Genomic DNA, 21,641 nt, shown 5'->3' on the forward strand with positions numbered 1-21,641 from the left:
CCTCTGATAATATGTAATTCCTGTCTGTTGGTGGTTTTTTTTTTTCTCCTTGTGTGCTTATTAGTATTAAGTAGACTGCGTGCTTGCTTTATGTTAGACCACTGCCAAAAAAGCTAGACAGAATTAGTTTCAAGAATATTTTTCTTTCCATAGCACCCACACGCAGGATGTACGATCTATAGTAGTTCTTATTCATTTGAAATACAGCAATTTGTTCCTGTCAAGAAAGGATAGGTTTGTTGTTTTAAATTGCCAGGTTTTGTTTTTGTTGGCGTGTTCCCCAATACAAATTGAATGGCTGACAAAAATCTATTTGTATGACAGTTCAATCTAGATAAGTGCCCTCTGTTGCCTAACGGTACAATTTGGGGTCTCTGAGATAAAAGCAAACTGAATGCCAGCCTTGTAGCAGAGCTTCTCCGTGCAGATAACAGAAGTAATCCATATTCCTGAGCTACACAAATCAGACAAACAAAGAAGAAATATGCATGCGCATCATCTTGTTTGAAATGGTGGACTTTTAGCTTCTACATAATAAAAAAATGGGAATATCTGACTTAAGAGAACAACAAAAAAATAGCTCATATGAGATATGCCTGTATTTGAAATTAAAGGGAAATGTGGTATTGACTTATAAAGTTGGAGAGAGGTCTGTTGCTTAATGTCTTCCCGTAGTAGCCAGGTGTCCCCCACTATCAGAAAGCGGAGAGTACCTATGAAACCGTTCGTAAGCCGAAATGATGTAAAGCAGGGAAACAATGATCATTGTTATATGGAAAGATTTTTTAACATTCCCAGAGCCAAAGAATAACCTCTCTTAAGCTTTTCTGATACCTTAGGACACGGCCTGCTGATGGATACACAAAACAAATGGAAATAAAGCAGGGATGCTTATGGCCCCAATTCAGAACCCTGATGCTGAGATGCTATGTGCTATTCCTGGGGAAGGAGCTGAGTGGGGCCACTTTCACTGCTGAGGGTGGGAGCTGCCTCCCTAACAGCTCACTGAAAAACAAATGCTGTATGTTATTTTCGCTTTTCACCCTTTTTGGTAAAAGCAAAAATCCTCTTCAGATTTCTTCTTGTTAGCAAAAACAGGTACTGATGTAGGCCTTTAAGTAAAGTGACGTAATGTGAGTCTCCCAAAAGCGGGATATACTTGTAGTCGCTTTTGTCAAATGTATTTGCTTTCTATTTTAACTATTTCTATTTTCCTATTCTGAAATGAGTTATATCTTTGGACTGTGATTCCTTTGGCGCTTTGATATTCTGCAAGAGATAGGTTTGAAGGGGTCTCCTTTACTTCGTAAGATGAGGAACTGAGAATTTGTACCTTTTGGCTTACCTCTGCCTTAAAATATGTCAGGCTTACCATACATGTATCTCTCAAATTCATATACAAAAAGAGGGATGGATTATGTGGTAACAACAGTTATATGGAAAGAATTGGGACTAGTTCACAAGGTAACAGGCATCCTGGAAATATTGCTGAGAGGCCCAGTTGTAGATATTCTGAAAAATAATCCCTAGTGCTTGGTGATGGATTGGGTTGGGGAATTGGTTTTGGGGAGAATGTTTAGATTTTTATCTGGGGAGACTGTGTGCATGGTAAAACCAAACATCAAACTAGGGAAAACAGAAGGAGGAGCAGTATAAGAGAAAGAAAATGCCCTACTGTGTGTGTTAAATCTGAGATGCCTTCAGGTTTTCTGAGGCACCCAGTAGGAATTAGATTTGTAAGAAGAATATGCAAAAAAACATGTATTTGCCAACTTCTAGCTGGTAGTCAGAACAGTGGATAAAAATAAGATCATTCAATGACCCAGCCATTGCACTACTGGGTATTTACCCCAAAGATACAGACGTAGTGAAGAGAAGGGCCATATGCACCCCAATGTTCATAGCGGCATTGTCCACAATAGCTAAATCGTGGAAGGAACCGAGATGCCCTTCAACAGATGACTGCATTAAGAAGCTGTGTTCCATATATACAAGGAATATTACTCAGCTGTCAGAAAGAACGAGTTCTCAACATTTGCTGCAACATGGACGGCACTGGAGGAGATAATGCTAAGTGAAATAAGTCAAGCAGAGAAAGACAATTATATGATTTCTCTCATCTATGGAACATAAGAACTAGGAAGATCGGTAGGGGAAGAAAGGGATAAAGAAAGGGAGGGGTAATCAGAAGGGGGAATGAAGCATGAGAGACTATGGACTCTGAGAAACAAACTGAGGGCTTCAGAGGGGAGGGGGGCGGGGGAATGGGATAGACTGGTGATGGGTAGTAAGGAGGGCACGTATTGCATGGTGCACTGGGGTGTTATACACAACTAATGAATCATCGAACTTTACATCAGAAACCAGAGATGTACTGTATGGTGACTAACATAATATAATAAAAAAAATTAAAATAAAAAAAAATAAGGTCATTCAGATGAGTGAGAAGAGGTCTAGGATGAAGACCTCTCTCAGAGGACTGAGAGAGAAGTTATAATGAAGGAGACTGAGAACGAGAGACCAGAAGGATAGGAGGAATTCCTAAGGAGGAGGTGCTGTAACTGCTAAGGAGAAAGTGGGCAACAATGTCTGATGCTATCAAGAGGTCAAATGAGAAGAGTACTGAAAGGTGACCATTGGAACCAAAGTTGGTACAACTGGAGCAACAAAATTAATGATGTAGTGTTAGACTATAAGTCAAAGTATAAAATAAATATAAGTCCATACTGATATCAATAAATGATTGAATAATGATTGAGTGGACATCTTTCTTACAGAAGACTGCCAGGTGACGTATGACGATACTCCTCCCTGAAGGAGATAGAGCATAACTCCCCACTTATTAAATGTGGGCTGCACATAGTATGTATAGTCCAGAAGGGAAAAAAGAGTAGTTTTTCAGTGGAGAAACATGACGAACACTACCTCAGCCAGGTACCAAGGTCAACATCAATAGTGATAAGTCATGTTGATGGTGTATGTACCTTGGATATGATCAGATGAAAATGGCAATTTACCTCTTTGGTCTTCCTTCAAAAAACATATTAGCACAGTCTAGTCAGGAGAAGAACATCAGACGGATCCCGATTGAGGGTCATTAAACAGAACACCTGACCAGTCTTCTTCAGAACTTTCAAAATCATCAAAAATAAGGAAAGTGTGAGAAATTGTCACAGCCAAGAGGAGCCTAAGAACACATGAGAAGTAAATGTAACATGGAATCCTGGATGGTATCTGGAACAGAAAAACAACATTAGGTATTAAGGAAATGTGGAAAAATTATGTACTTTAGTTAATAATAATGTGTAATAATGGACTATTGATTCATTAACTGTGACAAATGTACCATACTAACATAAGGTGTTAATAATAAGGGAAACTAAGTGTGGGTTTCATGGGGACTCTAATATCTTTGTAACTTTTTAATAAATTTTTAACTATTCTAAACTTCAAAAGTTTACTTAGAAAACATGGCCAATGATTTCCTCAATTAGGACGATACTGGTGATCCTAGGGGGTCCTGTGGCGTGGCAGGAAAGCATCAAGTTTGTTTTCAGTTGAGACGTGGCTGGGGCATGAGGAAGTGCAGTTAATGTTCATGGAACACTTGTTCAAGAAGCTTGGCCAGGAAGGAAAGGATAAAGAGAGGTTGGGCATTGGCTGGACGGTATAGTACTAGCTGAAATAACGTTTCGAGATGTATAAAGCTGGGTACACTTAAGAATATTTATGTCTTTAAAGGAAAGAACCAGTAGAAAGTGATACACTGATGATATGAAAGAAACAACGTTTAACTGAAAAGCCCCCGAGTAAGCAGGATTTTATTCATCTGAAGGTGAAGAGTCTTATAGGAAGAACATGTTGTTTATGAATCAGATATGAATATTTATATTATACGTTGTAGTTGGGGTCACTCAGATGGGGAAGTAATCTTCAGGTTGTTTCCATAGAGAATTTGGGCTCAAAGAACTTAGTTTTACTGCCTAACCATCACAGTTTTATTGGCTATATTCATGAAGCATTAAAAGGCATCTCTGAATTACGAGAACAGTAACCTCACTATAACACAGCATATACTATAATAAAGGATCTGTCATAACATGGGTTCAAAAGCAAATATTAGGGGAAAAATATTTTAAAAATTGTTTGCCCGAGAGATGGCTGGTTCTAATCTAAAATTGTAGAGTAACTGAATAGGGAGTCACCAGATCCCATGGGCAAGAAGGCGGTTCTTAACCCATCTTGATAACCAGTGCAGCTCCTCTTCTGCCATGTGGGTAGATTATTGGTGCTTTATGGTGGAGCCTTTGAAGATTAATCTTGAAACATAGCTAAGTTACACCTGTAAGTGTGGTCACCCTCAGATCAGACGTTTTATTCTATGATATAAAACATTCTGCCCTAAGCATTCATCACCCTTGAACTTCCAAATTTATTATTGTCAAGATTCCAGATGTTGACAACAATGTATAAGTAAGGACTTGTTTTTTGTTTATTTTGGAAGAGGGCAACAAGAAACAAAATCTGTAGACTAATCAAATTTATAGTGGATGATAAATTCCTAGAACCAGGTGAATGATGCAGCTGAACCTGCCTTGGGGAAGGAGCAGTAGGATGGCCTCAGCCTGCCATGGTGGTTTGGTAAAATGAAAGGTGGTGTGGTAAAGTAAATAGAGCACTGACATTGGGAAATGGATTCCATCCTTCTTCCTAGTCTTTCCCAAGTGTGTGGCCTTGGAGAGATCACTCATCTGGCTTAGAACTTCATCTCTAAATATGGAAGCCTGGTCTAGATGATGCCTCATGTCAGTTCTGTTCTTTTTGAGATATCTCAGTGTCAGGTACAGAATCATTGAGATCATTTGCTCTTGGAGATCTAGATCACGTGAAATTATGGCTTTGGACAGATTTTCAATGCATGATTGCTTTTCCTTCCTTATGCTAAGCAGATTATATAGGGATGCATACAAACTTAATTATGTAATTATATACTGTATTTCAGTAGTTCTTTTAAAAATACAAATGAAGCATCTGTTATATAGCATTCATCTATCAGAGTATCATTTTTCCAGTGGGAGTGCATAGGGTATGCATATGTTATTATTATCAAACAAAACAATAAACATTTTGACATTTTGATTATTTCAAGTATAGTGTATGGAGTTATTTGTCTTTATATTCAGAAAGATTTTAAAGAATTAAGTTTCCTCAACTGAAAACTTACACTATTACAGATGTTGACAACAACATCTGGGCATTCTATCATGAGCTGATTTTCTGAATGAAGTAACTTAATTATTGATTGACAAGCTAACATGATTTAAGACACAGCCACACTGTGTGCAGTAGCAATGTGAAAGTCGTAAACTACAAGCGTATGCAAGCGAGGCCATGATACTAACGAACTCACACTGCATTTTGAACCACCAATGCTAAACTTGAATTTTAGGCTTAGGTTTAGAGTTGCTGGAGGAGGAAATGAAGAAATACAGTTACATGATTTCTGGGCTCTCTGTTTTGCAAATCATTAAATGATGTAGCAGCAATGTGGTCAGAGTTCCTAATATAAATAAAGGTCTATTCTAGCATTGTGAAGCACAAATAGACTTATTATTCCATATGGACTGCATATGGGTTTGTGTGAGCCTGTATGTGTATATATACATATATAACCTCATTATATGCATATAAATAGTCACATGTGATATTATAGATACATTTTTAAAAATAAAAGTGTGGCATAATCTAGCTCATAGTTTATAGCCAAAACATAAATATCCACTTCAAACATGTAAAATGTTTTTGAAAGTATAAACAAAAATAATAAATGAAAGTGATTATGGTAGAAAGACATTATTTTTTTTTAATTTAAATATCTTTTCCTGGTATTACATACTAAGAAACAATGGATTCTTTCAGTGTTCTTATGTTAACCTGCTTTTCCAACTGTTGGTAGCCTAGCAGCAGGGCATGCTAGTATTTTCTCTCTGGTGGCTTGCATATGGTCCATTGGCCATGAGTTTATGATAGATAGAAAGTGTGCTTTCCCTTTATGAATGCTACAATATTGGTGACACGTGGCATGTGCACTTCCCAGCGAATGAGCTTGACCTTTAACTCTAAACAGTCCCTTGAGCAGGAGCAAGCTATGTTTAGTGGAATGATTACTTCGAAGAAACAGATTGGAACCTACTTTCTCTGATAACAAGAAAGAAAAGCAGTAAAGTTTTTCCCACTGAAAGTCATCCAAAAATGGTAGCATCACAAAATAGGAAATTGGGCAAAACAATGTAGTAGACTTACTGAGTTAAATAATATGAACTTTTTAAGGTTGCTGTTGGTATATATTGGCACATCATTTTCTAAGTAAGATACGCTAACTTATACTGTCACCCATATGTGTACAGATTTGTTGCATCCTTTCCAGTACCACCAACTAACATTTAGTTGGATGTCTTTTGCAAGGTTGTCACACCCAAGGTCTTATGATAGGTTTCCATTTGTTTATAATATTTAAATTCCCACAACAGCCCCGAGAAATAAATATTGTTGCTATTTTAGATATTGAAGAAAGTGATATTCAGAAAACTTAATTTGACCAAGATCACATACTGTAATGTTATCTCTGTTATTTTTGCTCAGCGCCCTGTGCTTGTTCATGCTAACTACTTTCCAAGGATCTAACATTTACCTAACAGTACATGTAGCATGGTATGTTTTAATCTTAAATAGTTTTTTTGCTAGAAATTAATTCATCACAGAAAACACTGTGATGAACAAAATTTCATAACTTCCTTTTTATTTTTTTTTTTCCAAAATGTAAGTTTCCTGTCCTGGATTGATGAGCTTTTTTAAGTCCTGGGTCAGGGGTGGAGTGGAGTGTGTATGAAAAGCTGAAATTGGTCATGGAGAAATAGAAGTGAGGTTAAAAATGGAATGCTTTGTGCCAAAGATAGATGCATTTTAGAAAATGCCATCTGGGCATTACAGAAGTATTATATTATTTAATTTGAACCAGCTAGAATTCAGTAAGGAATAAATGCCAGCAGTTATATGACTAGCTAATAAATACAATTTCATGGTATTCTGTAAGATATCCCTAAGTGTTAATTGTAACAGGAGCAGTTAAATTCTTTAGACCAGTTAAATTCTTTGGCTATGAAAGCGTAACAGTTTCTAATCACCTGGTAACTTTGGGCATTATTAAATATATGGATATTGAAAGACATGGTAGAAGCAATGGAAAAGTCTGGCCAGACTGGGTAATTTGTTTTAGACCTATGGAGAAATCTATTAACCATTTCTTCTATAGACCAATTTGATTAGGAAGTAGGACAAGCTGTTCTTTCATTACTTACCAAAACCATACTGCACTTTGTATCAATTATTTTGGCTGTCTGCAGCACATAGATTAGAATAAAGGGCTTTCTTAGTGTTTGTGAATGTTGCGGATTGCTGATTAGTAATTAAAGTACTGAATGAAGAAAATTAGGCCAAAATTGAATGGGAATGAGAAAGTCTTAATTCTGTGATACAGACGTTAGAAACAGATTGTCCTGAGCAGCCCATTCAACATAGTGACATTCTACATAGCCATGGAGTGTTTGCCTCCCATGTAAAGCTCAAGTCAAATGCCTTAGAGATGGTTTCCTCTCCCCTGCCTTGTGATGTAGCTGTATGGGTATTAATTTAGTGAAATATCCTGTCTGCCAGGTGTGGGAACTAGCTGATTTTATTGTAATACCAGATCATTACTTAATTCATATGCAACAGAGTGCAGCACATGGAAAGTATTATAAATCTATTTACAATGTGGCTGGTCTGATGATAACATTGTATTAAATTCCCAGGTGAGGCAATTTAAGCAATTGCTTTGCCATGTGCACGCTGTGGAAATTAAATTCTCATATATGCTTTAGTAATAAACCAACTGCATTGTTATGCTTATGCGAGTGGTGGGTTGTAGAATCCTCATTCTGGCTATGTGTACCGTTTCACATGTAGAATCATATAGAAGGCTGTACCACAGATCACAGTTCTTAATTAGTTTCAGCTAAGTTAATTCATTTTGTTTGTAGTCTAGCAGTGCCTATCCAGAAACGTATTCAGTTCAGTTGGGAAATATTAAGGCTTGGGTCAAGTAGACTGATTGTTTCAAGCCAAATTTCCAGACAGAACTGGGGAAGTATATCTGTTTGAACTTGGCTTTAAGAAAATCAGCCAATCGGTATCCGTATACCAAGTGAAAACTGCTTGGAATCTGAAATCCTCACTTTCATAATGAAGGACTCACTTTTGTCATCAGTTTAAAATAGCCGTCGAAACTTTGTGTGTCTAACTTTTTAGGAATAACAGTCAATTGTTAATTTGCCATATTCTTTCTATACTTCATATACGGTCTTTAGATTTTTCTGCCCAACTGTGTCTAGTCCGTGTAAGTTTAGTGTAAGTTAGAAGGAATAAGCTTTACACAAACACACAACTAAAAGTGAGAAATGCTCTTGTATTTAACTTTGTGTGTGTGTGTGTGTGTGTGGCAAATATTGTCAGTCGAAGCTTTCCACCCTTATGGTACAAACCTGAAATTGCAATAGATTACAAACTGCATAGAGCTTCTGTCTTCTCCAGAAGCCACATATAAAGAACCAGTAGACAGTGGTAACTGACAACTAAGACTAAAAATGTTGACAATTTCTTGATTTGCCTGGTTAGCTTATGTATAGAAGTCATTAACTATTTATAAAATGCATTATGAATTGGGTTCCTTCAAACTGTAGCTGAGTGTGTGACATTTCCAGCTCAAATTCTCATGCTTGCATTTGGCTAAAGTACAGATTTTATACAGTTGATAATAAAGTAAAAATATTTTAGTTAGTTTATCAAGATACAGTCAATGTTTCAGCTTCATTAACTTTGAGTCACCTGAATTAAAATATACATAGTACTTAGTAATGGAGAGTGAGGTTATTAAAAATTCCACAAAAGGTAAAATTATTTATTGATGTTTGGGGGGGAAATTATCAATAAAATAAGCAGTTTGTCATTCAAAGGAATTTGCCTTTTTAGTATTCAGTCAGTTTAGTGATGATCTGGCTAAATTATAGCTGATTACAATCAGCTTACTTAAAATTTCAAACCACAAAAAAATTAGGAGAAAATACCAATGTCAGGCATTTAAATATAACTCTTACTAAAACAAAGTCTTGATTTTTTTAAAAAAATTGTAAAATGACACTCCAGTGCAGAGTTTGATTTTCTGCATCAGTTATATGATTTTCAAGAGGAACTATTTCTGATATTTGAAATGAGTTTTTTTTTTCTTTAAGAGAAGTTAGTTTAATCAGAGAACATTTTATAAACTCAGCATATCATTTGCTTAATTACATCCAGAAAGCCATCCAAATGACCAGTTTTTACCATCCCAATAGTAAAGACTGACATTTATAGGGACCACCCTTCAACTCTGGATAAATCCTTAGTTCTCCTCTGTTGCTGAGCATGTACACTCATAATTGCTGGTTTTCAAAAGCAATGGATTCTCACCAAAACAAGATTAGATACTTAGGGATACATGTTTGTAATTTTCTTCTTTTGAAGTTTAGTAAATCAAAATAAGAATATAATGTAATTGAACAATCTATGCCAATTTGTTGGTATTTTGGTGAAAGGGGGGAAAACAAAAACAATCTCCATATGATATTCTTGCATACTGTGGAATGTTTTAGTCCCCCATAGTGATGAAATGAATAATTAAAAAGGCAGCTCTGATACCACAGCCTGTTTAAAGGTTCTCATTTCCTTTAATGCTGTAAAATACTTTTACTTAGCTGGTTTGAAACTACTGTAGTGGGGATCTCCAAATGGGTAAAAGAAAGGTTTGGTGATCTAAATATTGTTGTAAGGCCATGAGGTGTATTGACCTTGCAGTTTAGCACTTTTCAATACAATTCTGTATGAAATCTATAGAAATAATTAATAGTAGCTTCAGTAAATACAGTAAGAGAAGCAGGCTTAAAATATGATGTTTGTGGTGGTAAAAAGTCTGGCATGTTCGCAACTGAATGAGTTGGTTCACTCCTGAATTGTTAAGACATCTGATATAGATGTCATTACTGACCTCAGGCTAATGACTTAACTTTGCTACTTTGTCCTCTGCAACATCGTTGGTTTTCTTTTTCTATTTACAGACTTAACTGCATTTGCTAAGGTACAAGAGATACACTTGGAGCAGAGAAGGGGGCTTGGGGTAGAGACTCAGGGCAGAGAAGGGATGCCATCATCTCCTTTCTACTGAAACATTTTGCAGTTTTTGCATCTTTTTCCTGTGTATTCAGAGGGTAATAAAATGGGGAGGAATTTTGTGTGGTAGAATTAGTACAGTTTCTGTTTAACCGAAGTGGTCTTTAGAATTCCATGAGAATGACTTGTTTTTCTAAAAAAATAAAATAAAGCGATGTCTAGATTTATTTTTATTTACACTCCAGTAAGCCTTTTTCAACTAGGTTCTGCCAGAGAGTTAAATCCTAGTGCCCTTAGGCTTCTGTTCTGTGTAATGAGCTAAACTTTCTCTTATGTACCATCCTTGATAGATAGAGAAAATAGTCACTAAAATAGTTTTCCGTTTTGTGGTTCAGTTAAGGAACCCCAATTGAGAAAGGCTGCAACTTTAAAATGATTCAAAATCTATTGGGTTTTCCTGTTAAAATTCCTTTTAAATTCTAGTATGATTTCACATTTAAAATACCATGATCTATCTCTATGTTGCAAAGCAGTGTTACTTACTAGTATAAAAATCTAATTAAAAATCTTGTTGACTTCTGCTCAAGGATTATGAATAGTCCTTTTTAAACTACAATAATTTTTCAGATCATAGTTGAACAAGTACAAAATTTTAAAGCCTAAACTATAGCCTGCATGTAAGAAAAGATTACTATTTCCCAGCTGCCATTTTTAAATGGTCTCTTTTTGCTTAGTTCAGAAGCAGAAAAGGCAGCAAAGTAGCCTGTAAATCTGCATTTGGATCTGAAAAGGTGATGCTAAAGGAGGATCTGAGGATGGCACTCTAGCTTCACAACTAACTTTCAGAGCCTTTTAGCTTTTCCAGATATGTGTACATTTAGATATTCATAAATTGCTTATAGACACGTCTTTCTGACTTTACAGGTCAAGGTCGATTTCTTATAAAACAAAATTTCACTGGGTGAAATGTTGACTCATAGCCCACTTGCCTTTATTTACTGGGATTGGGAAATTTAATTTGTTTTCACACACACATACACGCACACATCACTTTTCCTTAGGCCATTTTTTGAGGAGGGCTTGGGGACATTTAAGTTATTGTTTGGAAACGGGTTGGACTTTTAAATTCCGTCTCTTTCTGGCTAGTAACATCATAACAATGCAGGGAATACGGATGAACTATTTTCCAGGCATTCCAGTGTACAGTTGGAGTCATAATATTATCCTAGAATTAGAGATTTTAAAAGACCTATATTGTAAAGTTCATTTCCTGCCGCAATTTTAAAGACCCCCATATACACTAGTTTTAATTACAATCTGGTGAGTTTTGCCAATAGACAACTTATATAGCTGTATTTCCTTTAGTTTAGTGGCCTTATTTGAATGACTACGTATGGAATAACATACCAGTTCTGATGCACTTGTAAATATTAATGGAGTACTTACACAATGCAGAGTTTTCTTTCATTACTGGCATTTGAAAAACTTCTAATTTACATTAAACTTCTCAAGTTCAAGAACTTTATACAACTTTGCTTTGCAGATCTTAGCAAATAGGTTTCCATTAGGGGGCTCTCGAGGTTTGAGATGATCAGCCTTGATACCAATAATGCTCCAAAGCCTTTACTTTCTAACGTTCATCTCGCTCTCTCCCTTTTTGTTTTGTTTTATAGAAAAGGTCACGGATCGCCTACAGTGACGAAGTACGGAATGAGCTCCTAGGGGATGATGGGAATTCCTCAGAGAACCAGGTAGAATGCTAATCAGGAAGGCCCGGTGGGTGGCTGGAGGGTGAGGGAGGTCACTGGCACACTGGGCTCTCAAGCTGCTCCTTAACAGTATTAGCAGCAACTCATGTGGAAGCGATACTGTTTAATGCAAAGCTGGAGTCTTAATCAACTTCAAAATGTTTCTTGGAGATCTTACATTTAACCCTTTACCTTGTGATCACTGTCTGCTATCTTTTAAAAAAATCTTTTCTTCTCTTTTCTTTATTATTTAGTACTTAAGGAATAACTTGAAACACACTGTTTGCAGACAAAGCCAAGGTCTTCACCTCAAACACATGTAAAAGGAATAAAAAAGTACATAATGCAGCTTTGATAATAATGCAGTATAATTAAATCAACACTTGCAGCAAAACAAATGAAAGTAAGCTTTCAAAATTCAACAGGGCAGCTCAGTCTCCTATTGTGGAGCTTCTTAAAATACATTCACCAAAATGCAAATCGTGAGCACCAGTGTGGAACTTAGATACTCATACAGAGGTCCTGCCTCTGTCAAATAATAATAATGATAATAGGAAAAGTCCTTCTACAGTTTAAGATCTGCATAGGCAAAAAATAAGATACAATTTCTTCTTAAAAGGGCCTTACAACTTGGCTGTCAGTTCTCATTGGATCACACAGCAGTGTCATGAGTCTAATTAATGTCCCCCTTCTTTCTTTGAATTAATACTGCAGACTTCATTAATTCTTGTAGATAATGTATATGAACTTAAAAAAAATGTTTTAAGAACCTCAGTGTAGAGATGACTTTTAAAATGTTTCAAACAACCCTAGTGACTTACTCTCTTTGACGCTTTTAGAGAAAATAAATGATGGGAACTTCAGAAGCAAGACCTGAATGTGTTTATTAATATTCCTTTGGCAAGTATTAGAAAGGTCTCTACCTAAATAAAAATGGACATAAATCATTCATTGAGTAAACCAAAATTTTTAATAAGATAGTAAAACATAATATATTGATAGAAATTATAATACGTTTGCATAATTATATTTACCATTTCAAATCGAGTATATTACAGGTCTACATACGCTGAAACGATATTACTATCTACTCTAATGTTAATATTATTAATGGGATGTTGCTTATGTGGTTAAGGCCCCCATCCATCCACCCAAAAAAAGGAGGAGGGAGAAGAATCACTGAGCTATATTTGTTTTTGGAAAGATCTCACCTTATCCACTATTTGGATGTTATCAGCTTGAGTTTAGACATGTAAACACGGTAAGATTTGACTTGGGATTTCAGCTTCCCTGATTGAAATGTGAGAACGGCTAAGGGAAAAAAAAAATAAGGAGCACATCAAACATAAAAGGGTGGTGGGATAAAGGGGTTTACTCATAATAGATTAAATAACATGAGGATGAGAGAAAAAATATTTTCTTTCTATATTAAGTGAGATTTAGATTGCTCATATCTCTTGAATGAATCATAATTTTATTTCATATCTTTACTGGAAAAAAAAAGCATTCTCTTTTTTGCAAAAATGTGAATGCATAGTTCCCATGTCAATCCTCTAGAAAGCTATAGATCTTTCCTTCATTTGAAACTACTGCTTAATATAGAGGAAATAGAAAGGAAGGGGGTGTTCCTGTCTAACTCAGACTCCTTTATTCTAATAGATGTTGTAGTACTCTGACAGGGATCCCTTTTTTTTTTTTTTTTTTAAAGCATGTTCACTTCTCTTAATGGACATTTTATGTGCCTAAAACATTTGCCTCATGTGTGTATGATTTTTTTTTTATGCCTAAAGAAAAATATTCTGTAAAAATAGATAGAGTTCGTATTTTCTGAATTTTTCAAATTATATTCCTGTCACTTTAAAGTGATTACACAGAGATTTCCTCTGGACTTGTATAAATCAAACCTACAAATTCTGAATGTGCTTGGAGAACCTGAAGTTTAGTTGTAAGGAGCTGTCACTCCAATAAATAGAATATGAAAAATTATAGTCATGAGACAGTGTAACTGTTAGATTATTAGTTATATGAACTTTTCAGTCCAAAATTTGAATTAAGTTTGAAAGTTCAAATAGACTACACTTAACTTCTTGGATATTTTGTTGCCAACTGTAACAAAATTTTTATTATATAATGAAATGATTAAATTTTGTTTTGGGGCTTTTTATCATAATATAGTAATTTAAATCCCTCAAACTAAAACACATCCCTTAGTCAGGAATGGTCACTTGAGAATAACTCTTTATTCTGCATCAGTATGCATTCAGACTGTGGAATCAAAACAGAAGCCCTTTCTTTAAAGGAAGAAAAGATTTTAAGTTGGCTCTTTATATTGATTTTTGTAGCTCAGGGGCTGAGAAAATAGTTGGTTTTTTTCTGGGCAGGATTACTTGTAATTTATATAAGAAAATATTTCCTGACCACAACTAAGTTTATCTTTAAGTTAATTGTTGATAAATTGACTTTCAGAACTTTGTAGCCATATAATATTTAAGATAAACTTTTAATATACAGAGAAAACTTGGAGATAAAGAAGACAAAAATATATGTTTCACTGAAATTGGGATGTATCTCAGTTTTTAAAAATTATAGATCAGAAAAGGAAAATAATGAAGAATTATAGCAATGGTTGCAAATAGGTAAACTAAGCTAACTACTGACTTGTTATTTTCGATGCAACATACACATCCTCCCTATAGTGGCTTCTTTGTAGAGATTTAGACAAATGTGAATGCCATAGCTATTATTTCTCATTCTGGCCATTTATAATGCATTTTTTTAGGCATCTAAAACCTGTTAGACACATAATCTGCCAATTAACTATAAAGTATATTAATTTACTCTTATATAAACATTTCTGACATGATTAGAAATGTCAAGATTTCAGCAATTAAGAATTTTTCAAGTGCATCTTTAATGTCCCTCATACAGTACACAATTTCATTTAATTCCAAATTAATTGCTTTGTATACATTCATTTCTGATTCATATCCATTTCACACAATCAAATATGGCTCATCCCTCATTTACAAAGAAGGGACAAAATTACCTACTTTGCACATTCGAGTACTGTTGGGTCATCAGCTTTCCAAGGACTGTTGTCTTAGGCATTATCATTCTATTATTTTAAAATACCATGTTTTCCATTCCATATGGCAAGATTTTAATTCTTTGAGAGAGTTGAGTTTTTGAAATGTAGTAGCGCTGTATAGAGTGGAAACTTTAATAATTGTTACCTTGATTTAGTTTCATGAAAACCATTCTCAGGAAAGGAAAAAAAAATCTTATAGAAGTAAATCCCCTAATCGCCTTCATAGTGGAGTATGATGATGGGGCACATAAAATGTGCCAGACTCTACTTTTGAACCCTAATGGTCTCTCCGTTTCCGTATGCAAAATTATATTGATTAGTGAATAAATGTGAGTAAACGAAATTTTAGTAAATCCTAAATAGAAGGTTCAAATGCATGTCTAAGGAGTAGGATATTCCTAAACGTGCCGAAATTTTTGTGGTAAAGCAGTATTTAGCAGATATGATTGCTTAATTTTTTAACGCAAGGTTCTCTTAAGTTCCGATTTGGGCTTGCTGTGCATAAAGTGTGTCAAACTTCAGCTACAGACCAGGGGGTGAAGTCGGTCAATTTAATTCCCCAAGATCTAAAGAAGGTTGGTATCATTTCATATAGCCCTGGCAGAGCAGATCATTACCAGGCACAAATCTGTTCGTTACGTGCTGAGGGTTTATAGCAAAATAAATAGACTGTCATCAATAAGTTCAGAAAATTGTGTGTTCGACCCACGATAATGTGTAAAGGGCGTTTAATAGAGTTCAGCATTTATTCGTTATCTGTATGCGGACAGAGACGGCAGTGGCGTTATCAGCTTTAAAAAAAAAATCGGTAGTTCTGGGGGTCACGTGAGACACACACTCACACACACACACACACACACAGGCGCGCGCGCACGAACCCTCACATGCGCTGCAGTGCAGTTTTGATTTTAGCCACAGCAGAAGGCTTAACCACAAGAGATTCCACTGGTTCAAACCAGCGTAAACCAGATTTTTTCAGCCCACAAAGGAACAGATTACCTCTTGTATCAAATTCTGCACTGGGGGAAAGAAAAATCTTTGTTTCAAAAAAGATGTTGATTATCGTAATTCAACATGGTGGCATGGCACATTTTCAAGTCGCCTAGGATGGAGCTAGTAACTCAATAAAATACGAAATCACGACTTTCAGTGTAGCCTAAGCATTGTTAATTTTCAAAAATAGACCATCTTTTGTTTACTTGAATGATAACTCCCAGCTTCACGGAAAAAAAAAAAAAAAGATAAAGATTAAAACCCCTCCCATTACCTAGCTTAGCTACAAATCCGGTGTAGCGCTTGAATGCAGCCATGCAGCACAAACAAGATAGAACAGTTTTTGTTTGGAACCTATTGAAAAAACAAATGGGTAGCATTTTTAAATACTCATTGATTATGGCAGGGTGGCATACCCCAAATGGTCTCAATTGCTGAGGAGTAGTTTTAAACTTTGGCCCTTTAAGTATCATAGTCAACTGAAGAATGGTGCCCCCAGAAAGAAAAGATAGCTGTGCGATCAATTCCCAGATCGTCTCTTTCTGAGAATTAATGTTTGCCTTTTTCTCCCATGATGTTCAGATAGCAAAGAGAAAGATTCCTATATGTGTTAAGCCAGGTACTTTAGTTTAAAATTTTACTTCTTCTTGGGAAAGAATGGTAACCCTTCACATGAAACAGGATGCTTGACTCATAGGCACTGGATGGTTGCTGAGAAAATATTAATTAAAAATAATTACAACTTCCTGTATATTTTTAAAGAACAATATTAATTCATTTTCACTAAATGCATTGCGAGACATTATGAAGTAGATTCTATACCCTTTCTAGAAAAGGTTCATAACAATTTTGAAATCTCATTCTTTTGTACTTGAAATACTTTTCATATAACAAATAAAATAACAGAATAAGCTGGAGTGCATACTGCCTTCCTTGAACGGGAAACAAAAACAGCATTAAGCATTGAGAAAGCCGGGCTATAGTAAACATGATACTTTTAGAGAGACTTGTAGTGAGCAATTCATGGCATGTTTTCTCCCAAAGCAATAGTTTAATTTATTGGCCTGTATATGTCAAGTGTTATAACAGATGTTACAGATATTTAGATGCTTAAAAATTATCAGTCATAGACCTGAATTGCTGAGGATGCAAATTTCAGACCTAGAATGTGGTTTATAGTCGTTCACAACATAGGTTTCAGTTTCTGTTCATTGCAGAAACCATGGCAGTCATCTCAACTACGGAATGATATTTGATTTAGAATACTGTGAAACATATACACACCCCCAACACACACACACATACACAAAGAAAGAGCCAGATATATGGCCATATCCATTTTCTAGTTACTAAAGAGTTAAGTAACTTGTTTCATCTGTTATATTTAGGGCAAATAAAAAATGTTCTACAGAGGAGAATTAAAACGTTATCGCAGGGAATTTACTAACATGCAAAGGGTGGCTTTTTTGGTTTGACTTCAGTGAGAACAGACTGCAGTACAAATGAAATAAGAGAGCTCATAGCTCATGGCTTTGAGATGGCCCGGTTTACAAGATAAAGAAAATTGAAAAATGAAGTAACTTCAAAAATTTAAAAAAAACAAAAACAAATAAACACCTTGTGATTGCAGTAGCCTCTTAAGCAAAACAAATCCTAGAAATTAACTCTGATATACACAGTATGTCTAAAGACAATGAAATATTTTGATACTATGTCTTAAATATTATCTCTCCTGGCATGCCTTATTCCCAATTAAAATAATGTTACCTCCAGATACAATCCTATTACTGGAGTGGGCCCATGTATGATATTAACTAAAATAATTATTTGTTTTAAATATTTTTTGGGACAAAAGCATGAACTATTAATCATTTTCATTGGTAGGTAAAATCTGAAATCAGTTGTCAAGATTCAAAATAGAGAAACATCCTGAAAACTTGTATATACAAAACCTTTTCAGTGGTACATTCTTAGAAGAGAGGAACAGTAAACTTGTTTTCTTTCTTTATAATATAGACTTCTATGAAGCCGTTCCCCTTTATTTCATGATGGTGTCTTAGATGTACTTTAAAAGAGAATTTCACACTATTCCCTTTGTTTAATGTGACAGTGTGAGAAAGTGATCTTTATTCGTTCAAAAAACTCTGCATGTAGTCTATGTTTAGGTTCTTTTAATGTGTTTGTCTGTGATTTTTAAATGCTAAACATGTAAACAGATAAATTGTCAATGTTAATTCTGTATCCTGTCACACAACTGATCTTTCTTTCCTGCCATTTCTTCCCTTTTTATCTTTTTTTTTTGTGCATTCATGTTGCAGTTGATAAAATTACGTGAAGAGGTGAGTACTTCCTAGCTTGCTTTTTTTTTTTTAATTCTGCTTTTTCCTATAAAATTGAGTTTCTAAATCTGAAGTAAGATCTTTGGGTTCATTTTTTTTCCAGGAAAATTTACGCATGCAAAAGTATTGATTATATGGCTAGAAATGTTCTCCACTATCTTTTAAAAAAAAACAGGTAAACCCTCATCATGCTTATCACAGTGATCATTGTTGGCTGGCATCTGGAGAAAATTCATATTTTAAAGGCCAAGAAAGGGCAGAAAAATAAAGGAATATCTTAAAACTTTATCCAAGTGTTATGTAGACTAACTTCATATTTGTTTTATTTGTATTGGTTTTTCAACGAAGTCAATAAGGTTAAAAAATTTTTTTTTCTGTCATTCCAATTTACTGAAAATTCTTTTTAAATAGACTGTTTTACCTCACCCAAAATTCTTAGGTTCAACACAAGATACCATGTATCTATTTTCCTTTTAGGGAAACAGACATATGTTATAAATGCTCTACTAGTCTGTGTACACAGATGCTTAAGAATAGCTAAAGCTTTCCTCATTGTTAACCACTTTCTTTTTTGTAGGAAATAGCACCCAAGTGAGTTCTCATTTTTCTGAGTTGCTGGCCTGTTTTATAATGCAGGTCTGGACTTTCCTGTGGCCCAGCAAATATTTACAGCAACGTTTATCATTTCATCCCTGTATCAATGAGGGATGCTGAATGATTCTGGTCTTGTTTTTCTTTTGTTTTGTTTAATTAGGTCAGAGTTAACAAATATGTTTAGGTATTCCTTTTCAGAGATAAAACAGTTATATGTTTTGCTTAGTGAGGTTGAGTTTTGTTACTTTTATATTAGTGCATAAAACAATGGCCCGTGTTGCAATTTGAAAGCTGTCTAATTGCTTATAAGAGTACCCTGAGTTATTTTTGAGTTTAGATTGACTGCATTGATTGAGATTTTCCTAGAATTTTTTTATTGGTATGTCATCATTCTATGGGTGACATGAATGCTAAATGAGAGGCGTGTAGACAGTGGTTTTCACCAACTCTTTTGACTTAAGATGCTCTAGTAATGTCCTCTCTTAGTAAAAGTAATAATGATCTATAAAAAAAAGGGTGAATATATGTAAAACCTTTACCCTCCAACCTTCCTGTGTTTTTTTATGGAAACAGATGTATATACTAAATGAATATAATCAATTGCAATTTTGATGTATGAGATTATTCCCGAGGTGAGTGATACTCAACATTATTTTCCTGCAAGACAGAATATCTGCTTATATGTATTTGCATATGCTCATGCTTAGGTGAAGAATCTGAATTCTCAAATCTTAATGGAACTAACAATAGACTCGAAAACCTTTATGTGAAGAAATTACACAAAGCTCTTCTGAATTTAGTGAATATAGTTAATAAAATACGAGGCCTTATTATCATCAGCATTTTTGACAGATTTATTTTGTTAAGATGAGTTGTGTGGACTTAGAAATCTTAATTCTAAAAGCTGAAAACATCATGTCTGCATTTCTTTTAAAATATGTTTTATCATCATTTTTGGCTTAATTCTTTTGTTGTGCCTATAGCAACAGTTTCATCAATACTGGCTCTGAACTGCATGTTTCCAAAACCATAACCTGGAAAGGAATTGTCCTTGGAAGAATTAGATCATTCAACTAATAGAATAATAGACTGTGGAATATTAACAGTCTTTGATATGGATGTAGCATCGATATTTGTAAAATAGATTATGATGATGACAGTGCTTTGGTATATGGTTTGCCCAGAAGAGATTGTTTCTCAGCCAGGATTCTATTAGTAATCATACAGTGAGCGTACCCCAGATTTCCTCCTTGTACCTCTCCTAAGAACACAAGCAGTCATCTGCTTCAAAGTAGGGTGTTTGGTTGTGTTTGGATACAAAGTATGCCCCATCCCTTCCTTGTGATGCTCTTTCTCGGCTCTGTTCTGGGAACAGGGTGTGCTTGGAGGCAGGGTGGTGTGTACAGGGAGCTGAACTGGTTGGTGTTGGCTGTGCTGAGCCCTCCGTCTGAATTCTGCCTCTCCAGCTCTTCACATTGCACAGCTCCTCACGCAAGTTGAGCTCTGTCTGAAGCTCCTGCACAGCTTCACTTACCTGCTTTGAAAGGGCTGAGGAGAGGGTGAGAGAACGAGTTTGGGATGGAGTGTGGGGGCCAGTTGAAAGCATCAGCTGCTACTGTAGTGTATTTCCTTTCATTTTCAGAGACCAGGGCAATGCACAACTAAGGGAACAATGTAAATAGCACAGCTGTTACAAGAACTTGATTTTAGCTTGACTTAAGTGAAGAGGTTCCAAAATACAAAGTGAGGTCCTGCTGGAAAGCTGCTGGTAAACTGGAGGTCCTCTTGTGTGCAGATTTACTCTGATAAAATTGAACTGTCCTGAAGAAGAGTTACTTCCATTATTTAGGAATATGCATTTTTTTAAAGTTCTTTTAGAAATTTTGCTCCCCGTTAGAGCCGTACACTTAATAATCTGTTTTGGCTCTCTTTCATGGAATTCCAAGAATCATGCTACATTTAAATGCTTTGTTTCTTACATTATCTATTATCATATAATTAGACTGTCCATTTCCAGTATTGATCTTTGATTTTTTTTTAATCTATAGTAGCTTAGTGTTTTCTTTTAATTTAGGGATTTCATCCAGTATGAAAATGAACCAGAAATTTTTGTTCTGTTATTCTGAATTAAAATTCAGATTTACTCTTGATTCAATCACAAATCTGATATCTTTTTAGAGAATTACCAGTTTGAAATTAAGTCCTTTGTTAGGACTTAATTGTAGAAAACAATATCAGAGAAGAGAAGAATAATCCCTATTCCCAAAACCTGCATGTAGGAAAAATTAGGAGGAAGAAAGCTATTTTTGATAAGCTGAGTAAAGTGTTGAATTTTATTTAAAAATAGTCATGTATACCCAACACAGAGAGCTCCCCTTGCTTTTCTTTTTCTCAATTACAGTCTTCAGTGATTTAGCATTTTCATGATATAAACATTCCTTCCTTCCTCCCTTTTATTTATTTTGGTTTTGTTTTTTTTTTTTTGCAGAGGGAGGGGCAGCTTTTCTCTTAATTTCTCCACTGTATATTAGACAACTCTATTAATTATTATAGACTGTTGTTGCAGCTTTCCTGACCTTCACATCAGGTCCTATCTCTCTGTTCTAAATGCATTGTTTTAATGATTCTCCCCCACCCCCT

At 35.2% G+C, this 21,641-nt stretch overlaps 1 protein-coding gene across 6 annotated transcripts in view; it reads left to right on the forward strand.

Annotated features, from left to right (window-relative positions):
- VTI1A (vesicle transport through interaction with t-SNAREs 1A) overlaps positions 1-21,641 on the forward strand; it is a 368,766-nt gene that overhangs the window by 64,780 nt on the left and 282,345 nt on the right. For 4 of the 6 annotated variants that reach the window (XM_034663287.1, XM_034663288.1, XM_019805892.2 and 1 more), the window contains exons 4-5: positions 11,913-11,990; positions 18,387-18,407. In XM_034663287.1, the coding sequence (XP_034519178.1) occupies positions 11,913-11,990; positions 18,387-18,407 (99 nt within the window). The remainder of the gene's footprint in view (positions 1-11,912; positions 11,991-18,386; positions 18,408-21,641) is intronic. The other 2 variants (XM_011231901.3, XM_002913555.4) reach the window with 1 other exon arrangement.

The sequence above is a fragment of the Ailuropoda melanoleuca genome, chromosome 6, assembly GCF_002007445.2.
Source record: "Ailuropoda melanoleuca isolate Jingjing chromosome 6, ASM200744v2, whole genome shotgun sequence".
NCBI classification, from domain to species: domain Eukaryota; kingdom Metazoa; phylum Chordata; class Mammalia; order Carnivora; family Ursidae; genus Ailuropoda; species Ailuropoda melanoleuca.